We start from the raw sequence: 8,995 nt of genomic DNA, 5'->3' as shown, positions 1-8,995 counted from the left end.
CCTGACTGGCCGCTACCACCTGACTGGCCTCTACCGCCTGATTGGCCACTTCCCACTGACTGGCCACTCCCACCTGACTGGATCCCCACTGATTGGCCAGTCCCACCTGACTGGCAAAACCTGCGACCCTCACCAAACCTGCGTCCCTCTCCCAACTCGCGTGCCTCACAGAACCTGGGTGCCTCACAGCCCCGAGATGTGGCCCTTCTTCAGGAAAGAGTAAGAATAAGAACTATTATACCCAGTCACTTTTCCCTCTCTTCCTCTTGTCTTTGTCATCCATTCATCTATAATTCAATCAAGTTTTCTATAAATATATTANCCTAAGGGCCCAAATGCTGCCTATGATTTTTCCCAGGCAGCAACCACCAGTGAGTTAACTGCTAACAAGTCTGAGATGGCCTTTAAGGCCCAGAACGCCACTACTAAGGTGGGCCCAAATACCACCTACAATTTCTCCCAGTCTCTCAGTGCCAGTGAGATGGCCAACACTCAGCCTAAAACAGCCTTTAAGGCTTGGAATGACACCACTAAGGCCCCAACGGTTGATACCCAGATCCAGAATATTAACCAAGCCAAGATGGCCACTTCCCAGACTGAAGTAGAGACCAATCCAAGTATCCCTGAATCTGATGGTGCAGCTGCACAGACATCAGCAGATGGTTCCCAGGCTCAGAATCTGGAGTCCAGGACTATAATTCGGGGCAAGAGGACCCGCAAGGTGAGATCCCTGCTAGCTCCACTTTGTTTTGGGCTCTCTCCTTTCTTCTCTGAGGTTGTTCATTTGTTCTAAACAAAACATATGTATACAATGGCCTGTATTCAGCTAGGTTGTAGGGGATAATAAGATGAATGTGATCATTTCTGCTCTCTGAAAATCCACAGACCAACGGGGAGATGAGATGTGGACATGTAATATATACACTTCGCGTGTAATTCAGCTTAACACTTTTCGTAGTAGTCACCACGTGTTAGCTCTTTAGCCAGGCACATTCATACAGGCTATCTCATTAAATCTTCAAGATATTACCAGCTAGGGATCATAGTCTCAGTTTTATATAGAAGGAAACTAAGTCCCAGAGAGGTGGAGTGACTTGAGTGATTTATCCAGGGTGGTACAAGCAGAGCCAGTGGTGGACATAGGAAGAGGAGAAGCCTCAGGCCCCACCCTTGGGTTGCTCCTGGCCTGGTTCAGAGATGAAACTCCTGCCTGGAAGACAGTGAAAGACAAGCCCAGGACTCAGGGTGACCATTGGCTAGTGGGTCAGGCTGTCACTACAGGTGAGGGTTTTAGGGGGCCTTCCTGGAATAGATAGGGTGAGGACACAAAGAGCTGGTGACCCTAGACTTTCCTTCTCTCTCATGATGCAGATTAATAACTTGAATGTGGACGAGAACAGCAGTGGGGATCAGAGACGGGCCCCACTGACTGCAGGGACGTGGAGGTCTGCACCGGTTCCAGTTACCACTCAGAACCCACCTGGAGCACCCCCCAATGTGCTCTGGCAGACCCCATTGGCCTGGCAGAACCCATCAGGCTGGCAAAATCAGCCAGCTCGGCAGACCCCACCAGCACGTCAGAGCCCCCCAGCTAGGCAGACCCCACCAGCTTGGCAAAACCCAGTTGCTTGGCAGAACCCAGTGATCTGGCCAAACCCAGTGATCTGGCAGAACCCAGTAATCTGGCCAAACCCCATTGTCTGGCCTGGTCCGGTTGNCTACCACCTGACTGGCCTCTACCGCCTGATTGGCCACTCCCCACTGACTGGCCACTCCCACCTGACTGGATCCCCACTGATTGGCCAGTCCCACCTGACTGGCAAAACCTGCGACCCTCACCAAACCTGCGTCCCTCTCCCAACTCGCGTGCCTCACAGAACCTGGGTGCCACAGCCCCGNCCTGACTGGCCGCTACCACCTGACTGGCCTCTACCGCCTGATTGGCCACTTCCCACTGACTGGCCACTCCCACCTGACTGGATCCCCACTGATTGGCCAGTCCCACCTGACTGGCAAAACCTGCGACCCTCACCAAACCTGCGTCCCTCTCCCAACTCGCGTGCCTCACAGAACCTGGGTGCCTCACAGCCCCGAGATGTGGCCCTTCTTCAGGAAAGAGTAAGAATAAGAACTATTATACCCAGTCACTTTTCCCTCTCTTCCTCTTGTCTTTGTCATCCATTCATCTATAATTCAATCAAGTTTTCTATAAATATATTAGTAACTTTAATGGTTTCCTTTTCCTCTCCCAGGCAAATAAGTTGGTCAAGTACCTGATGCTTAAAGATTATACAAAGGTGCCCATCAAGCGCTCAGGTACGTATCCAGTGCCCTCCCCTCACTGCATGCTCTGTGGACATCCCTTTGCTTATATGTCCCCTTCCCTTGAATCCCCTCTTTCCATGGCTGATTCTTCATTTTTCATCCTTGAGGGCCCTGTGTTCCCTTTAGTAGGGCTGGCAAAGGAGTTGTAGCTCTGTGGCCCTTGCTCAGCTCAGTTCTCTTTTCTCTCTTACAGAAATGCTGAGGGATATCATCCGTGAATATACTGATGTTTATCCAGAAATCATTGAACGTGCATGCTTTGTCCTGGAGAAGGTGAGAAGGCAGCCCTGAGGAATAGGAATAATGAGGGAAGGTCTTGATATCAAAGATTCGTGGGATTCCTACTGCGAGTTTAGGACTGAAGTCTCACAGGGAGGTGAGCAACTGAGTATGGGTAGCTGACGCTAGGTTTTGTAATTTCATAGTCTATTTTCTTGTCCCTATAGAAATTTGGGATTCAGCTGAAGGAGATTGACAAAGAAGAACACCTGTATATTCTCATCAGTACCCCGGAGTCCCTGGCTGGCATACTGGGAACGTAAGATGGGAAGGGAGGTGGACCATTGCCTTTCTCAATGCTTTTTTTTCTGGGAGTGTCAAGTAGGTCAGGGTCCAAGATTCAAGGTCACATACCAGGTCATGATCAGAACTGAGGTAGAATTATCCCCAGGAATACTAGGGAAGCTAGATGGATTAGCTGTCTGGAGTATCTCATACAAATGGCTGCTGAAAATACAATTTTTTGTACTCCTTTAGGACCAAAGACACACCCAAGCTGGGTCTCCTCTTGGTGATATTGGGCGTCATCTTCATGAATGGCAACCGTGCCAGTGAAGGTGAGTGGCTGGACCTGCAGCTGGGGGTTGGCTACAGCCTGATTTTCATTCTCATTTTCCGTCCCTTGTCTCCCCTTGCCTCCCATTGCAGCTGTCCTCTGGGAGGCACTACGCAAGATGGGACTGCGTCCTGGGTATGATTGGGCTCTCTCATCTCTTGCCTGTTTATATCATCCTTTGGCAACAGAGGATGGTCCCAGGATTGCATCAGCCTAATGGTCTAGGGGATTGGTTTGGGGAGGTACAGAGCCCAAGGATGTGACCTGGGTGGATGGGGAAATAGTCCTGAACTCTATGCTTCTTCTCTCATCTCTGACCTCTGTGCTTGAAAGCTCTTTTCTTTTCTTTGGGCAATGTCATAGTCTCTGATTATGGGTTTCTTCTTTTATGTTATCAGGGTAAGACATCCTCTCCTTGGAGATCTGAGGAAACTTCTCACTTACGAGTTTGTAAAGCAAAAGTAAGTGATGTCTAAGGGGCTTTGTCTGGTCCTCATGAGTTCTGTGTGCTGGTCAGCCTCAGAGAGTCCTTCAGACAGTCTTTCCTGTGCTCATTTCTTATACTATACCTATACATATACATAGAAAAACACACATGTACTTGGAAGTATTAATTGAGTGGACTGCTCGTGGTTGGAATTTTCTGAAGTATAATTATCTTGCACGTGAAGCCTGTCCAGTATACCCATAGTAGACATTTCCAAGGCTGAGGTTTACACCCCACTGTAATCATTGCAGTGGGCCAACTGTGGCTCAGTAACAAGATTACAAGAACATGGAGTTAGAGCTGTGATGGAAGGGGTGAGATTAAGCGTTGTCCTTTCTATGACCCTATATAAGCCACCCTGCGGTTCTAGGTGATTAGTTAATATAAAAATATTAGTACAAGAAGTCGAAGGCCTGACTATTAGAATATAATTAAGCTAGGTTTAGGAATGAGTCTGGGGGAACTTGCTACCAGAAGTTGGGGGTGTCAAAATATAGTATTATGAAACCTTGAAACTTGAGAATAAACTATGAAAGAAAAAATAAACATTAAATACACAGAAAAAAATAATAGTATGCATTGTTGGACTACTATTCTTGCCTGGGTAGAAACAAAGACCTTTCTGCTCTAAGGTACCTGGATTACAGACGAGTGCCCAACAGCAACCCTCCTGAGTATGAGTTCCTCTGGGGCCTCCGTTCCTACCATGAAACTAGCAAGATGAAAGTGCTGAGATTCATTGCAGAGGTAATAGAGGAACTGATCCAGACTTGATAGGTCAAGGGATGAGGTATGACTGGCTGGGAAGGGTCCAGAGCAAGAATGAGACCTTAGATATTGCACATGGTAGGTGCTACATTACTGGTGGTATTTATTGTTGTTGTTATATAAACAGTAGCACAAAGTAGGGCACTAAATAAATAGTAGGTGCTTCATAAATATTAACTCATATGATTATAGGTTTTGTTTTATTTTCTGTTCCTCGTCTCAGGTTCAGAAAAGAGATCCACGCGACTGGACTGCACAGTTCATGGAGGCTGCAGATGAGGCCTTGGATGCTCTAGATGCTGCTGCAGCTGAGGCTGAGGCCCGGGCTGAGGCGAGAACCCGCATGGGGATTGGAGATGAGGCCGTATCTGGGCCCTGGAGCTGGGATGACATTGAGTTTGAGCTGCTGACCTGGGATGAGGAAGGAGATTTTGGCGATCCCTGGTCTAGAATTCCATTTACCTTCTGGGCCAGATACCACCAGAATGCCCGCTCCAGATTTCCTCAGACCTTCGCTGGCCCCATTATTGGCCCCGGTGGTACAGCTAGTGCCAACTTCGCTGCCAACTTTGGTGCCATTGGTTTCTTCTGGGTTGAGTGAGATGTTGGGTAGGTATATCACTTTGGATTGGGCAGTTAGGGTCATTGGGAGATATAGGGTCCACGGGAATGAATTTATGTACACCATCTGGGAGTCTTAGGAAACCCCTGGTTGGGAGATGAAGAGAGCATAGGGAAANGCTGGCCCCATTATTGGCCCCGGTGGTACAGCTAGTGCCAACTTCGCTGCCAACTTTGGTGCCATTGGTTTCTTCTGGGTTGAGTGAGATGTTGGGTAGGTATATCACTTTGGATTGGGCAGTTAGGGTCATTGGGAGATATAGGGTCCACGGGAATGAATTTATGTACACCATCTGGGAGTCTTAGGAAACCCCTGGTTGGGAGATGAAGAGAGCTTTGGGAAACACTATTTGGTATTTATATTACTATTTGATATATATCATTGATTTTAATTTTTTTCTTTCTTATGTCCACAGATATTGCTAATCAGTTGCAATAGTCTTTCCCCTGAGTGAGGCTGAAGCCTCAGATTCCTTCTAAACACAGCTATCTAGAGAGCCACATCCTGTTGACTGAAAGTGGCATGCAAGATAAATTTATTTGCTGTTCCTTGTCTGTTGCTTTTTTCCCCCTTCTGTGCTGTCAAGTTTTGGTATCAGAAATAAACATTGAAACTGCCAAATGAATTAGATGTGCCCTCTGTTTTTTCCATGTTTGGGGAGAGATCAACTTGTTTATATGGGAAAGATTGGGCCTCAGTGCTAGCTTGAGGGGCAGATTAGCTTTCAACTGGTGAAAATATGGGTAGATCCTGCTTATGGATTGGGAAACAAAGGAGGGAATAATGAACACAAGTGTTAATGAGGTCCAGGAACTAGTATGGTCTATTTTATAAGTAATACTTGAGTGAATTATATGTGATAGACATGCTTCTAGGTGTCTTGGAGTGACATTAAAAGAGATGAAATAATGGGAGAGAGTGTAGGTGGTCAGACAGTTGCATTTAATAAGACAAAGGAGGTAGAACTCCAGGTAATGACAGGGTCCAGGGAGTAGGTGGTTGAAGGAGAGGGAAAATAACTGTTCTTAGAGATGATATTCTAGGATTCTAGGTTTTTGGTTGTATTAACCATGTGGAAAGTGAAATAATTCCAGTATAGGGGCAGGGGTAGGAGCAGAGAACACAGTTATCCAGATGCCTGAGTCTCCTGTATGAGTAAGAAGATCTCATACCCTTAGCTACATTGCCTATAAAGAGGTGGATTCATAAGGCACGCCCTCCTCATCTCTGGATATGCTTCCCAGGAACCTGTCCCTCCAGAAAGCCCTCACAGTCCCCCATCTCCACAGGATCAGGACCTCATCACAGAGACAAGTTCTTATGGATAATAAAGGAGGCCTCACATTGGCTTCTTCTCCCTTCCTGCTGGGAGAAAGAAGAAACTTTGTTGTTAGAGAATAAGAATTGAGCAAGACAAAGCTTTGTAAGAGCTAGCCTGCGTTTTGTGACTGTGAACAAGGGCCTGGCTTCAGTTGCTGAGGTCTTTGCTGGAAGCAGAGCTCTGAGTGAGGGTAAAATTAGGCCTCAGTCATAACTTCCTCAGAGGTGAGGCTGTACCTAAGCATGTGGGCAAGGGCAGAAACAGGAGCAAAGGCAATTTAACCTCCTGGGAAGGGCTCAGTAGTGGGCAGGAACAGTGTCCAAGGCTTCCTCAGGTTCTCAGGTGATGTCCACATTGTGGGGAGACAGAGAGCCTAGGATTAATAAGAAGAAGCCAGAACTATGAAGCCCCAGCCCCTCCCCTGCCTCTTGTCCTCACTACCAGGCTCCCCTTTCAGCCAGGCCTGGATCTCCACCCTTTTATCAGGCAAGCCTCTGGGGAATCTCAGCATGAGGTCTTTTGGATAAGGGTTGCTCTAGCCCTATATCTCTATGTCACTTCAGGCCTGGGCCACGGTTCCTACATTTTTGGGTGCCGATTATTCTACCTGTTGGTATGAAACACCCAAACTCTCTGGGATTGGGGAGGCCTCTCTACACAGGTGGGCTTTCACCATGTGCCAGCTTAGGCCATGGAATCCCTCACCTACCTCAGGTTTCTCCCATTGTGTGTTTACAGCTTCCACATTCAGGTAGATGGACTCCACTTTGCAGTCTCAGAAAAGAACAACCAGTCCATCCATAAGCCCCCAAGGTAAACACAGGTCTTTCCTGAGGTGTCATTCATTCCCATGCCCATCACCACCCATACTCCCAGCTCCATGTTGTGTGCAGAGTGTGACTGGGCTGTAGGGAGGGGAATGTAGACCAGTTGTGTGATGTATGGGGAAGACACAAGGTCTAAGAGGAGCCAATGTGGTGTCCTCCCACCTGCCCCTAATAGTCTCAAAGTTCTCTGAGCCTCAGTTGCTCAACTGGGAATGGGAAGGAGATGAGAACAGACGATCTCTGGGGCCTCCCCCAACTCTTGTGGTCTGTGAGGCCGCAATCTAATCTATATAATAATGACAGAGCTCTGTGGATCTTCTAAGCTGTGCTAAGTGCTGATGTGGTGGAAGAAACTTGGGACAATCAGTCCCAGGTAAAGTTTATTTAAAATAGAACAATGTGGTTATGGCAACACTAGAGGTGTGGAAGGTCACAAGGAAATTCTGGAAGCCTGAAGAGGAAGGGTTGGGTTATTGGAGCCTGGAGATAGCAGAAGAGGCCCAATATCTGTGGAAGCCCCCTTAGCTCCATCCCTGTGGATTGCACCCTACTCGGCTTCAGTGCACTGTCTGCCCTGTTCACACCCCAGAAGAGATTTAATTCTGTCCCTTCCCTGTTCATGAAATTCTGGTGCAATTTGGACAGTTGGCAAAATCTATTGAATAATATATCTAAATCAAATAATAGTATTATATTAATGTTAGTGGTCTGATTTTGATTACTGTTTTCTGTAAGAGAATGCCTTTGTAAATTTCACTCAAAATATTTTAAAAATTGTGTGTGTGTGTGTGTGTGTGTATGTGTGTGTGTAGAGAGAGAGAAAAAGACAGGATAAAACACAATAAAATGTTAACATTGGAGAATCTAGGTTAAGCGTATACAGGAACTATTTTTACTATTCTTGCAATTTTTTTGGAAGTCTTAACTTACATCAGAATAACAAGTGAAAGATAAAAATTATTTTAATTTTTAAAAAGATTCACTAAAATTTACTTATCTGTCTAAACACACTCTTGCCATTGTACACTTTGGAAAAAAGACACTGTAACATGATGCAGTTATTCTTCATGCAAACAAAAGTGCGTTCACTCCTCTCTAAAGAAAAAAAACCTAAGTCTCATAAGTTGTTGCATCCATATCCCAGTCCACGGATGATGGTTCATCCTAATTAGCAGAGATTTTGAATGAGGACTTTTAGGAAACTGGACACAAGCCAGATTTAGTGAAGTGGTATATGAACTTTTTGGGACTGGTCTGGAATATGACACTGTTATGTTAGATGTGAATGCTCATCAAAAGGCTCTCAGTAATTAGGTGAGCAATATAACCTACTGAATCTGAATCGAGGTCAGTAAGCCTCTTTACTCAGCTACTCCTGTTCTTGCTTAAAGGACACCTGTACAAAGTGGTCACAGTGGCATTAACAGAGGCTATGTATGACCTCAGCAGCATGGTTTCCCTTCACAAGGGCTGATGTGACCACATCCCCCAACAATTGCTGAATGCCAAACTTGCCAACGTTATACTGAATTCCTGATATGTACCAATATTAAGGGGACCAGGCAGGCACCTGGGAGTATGGTAATTAAGTTGGACCCATTATATCATGGAGAAGTTTGTTGGTTTTATGATTTCTCTGGAATAAATGAGTATCTTAGATATGGATTTGCCTTTTCTGCCTATAGTACTTCTGTCAGCACCACCATCTGTGATCTTACAGAGAATGCTTCGTCCACAATTGTGAATTTTATGCAATGTTGCTTCTGATCACGGAACTCACTTTAAAACCTAGAGTGTGGTGGTGGCTTAT

General features: G+C 46.1%; 1 protein-coding gene and 1 long non-coding RNA gene across 2 annotated transcripts in view; both read left to right on the top strand.

Moving 5' to 3' along the window:
- Window positions 1-5,123, top strand: part of MAGED1 (MAGE family member D1) — a gene marked incomplete at its 5' end in the record, with an annotated part of 62,632 nt that extends 57,509 nt beyond the window's left edge. Inside the window, 10 exons of the mRNA XM_077778578.1 lie at window positions 1,596-1,623; window positions 1,894-2,118; window positions 2,253-2,316; window positions 2,519-2,598; window positions 2,772-2,863; window positions 3,082-3,161; window positions 3,253-3,295; window positions 3,559-3,621; window positions 4,280-4,394; window positions 4,639-5,123. Of these exons, the coding sequence (XP_077634704.1) occupies window positions 1,596-1,623; window positions 1,894-2,118; window positions 2,253-2,316; window positions 2,519-2,598; window positions 2,772-2,863; window positions 3,082-3,161; window positions 3,253-3,295; window positions 3,559-3,621; window positions 4,280-4,394; window positions 4,639-5,016 (1,168 nt within the window). The remainder of the gene's footprint in view (window positions 1-1,595; window positions 1,624-1,893; window positions 2,119-2,252; window positions 2,317-2,518; window positions 2,599-2,771; window positions 2,864-3,081; window positions 3,162-3,252; window positions 3,296-3,558; window positions 3,622-4,279; window positions 4,395-4,638) is intronic.
- Window positions 5,124-5,161: 38 nt separating this feature from the next.
- On the top strand, window positions 5,162-5,662 carry LOC144243482 (uncharacterized). The gene is made up of 2 exons (XR_013338657.1): window positions 5,162-5,250; window positions 5,453-5,662. It is a non-coding gene; the product is annotated as an uncharacterized LOC144243482 (long non-coding RNA).
- The last annotated feature ends 3,333 nt before the right edge of the window (window positions 5,663-8,995 follow it).

This window comes from Crocuta crocuta, unplaced genomic scaffold, assembly GCF_008692635.1.
Source record: "Crocuta crocuta isolate KB4526 unplaced genomic scaffold, BGI_CrCroc_1.0 scaffold684, whole genome shotgun sequence".
Classification (NCBI taxonomy): Eukaryota; Metazoa; Chordata; class Mammalia; order Carnivora; family Hyaenidae; genus Crocuta; species Crocuta crocuta.
The sequence above is the reverse complement of the archived record's forward strand: the minus strand, read 5'-3'. Positions and strand labels throughout refer to the sequence as shown.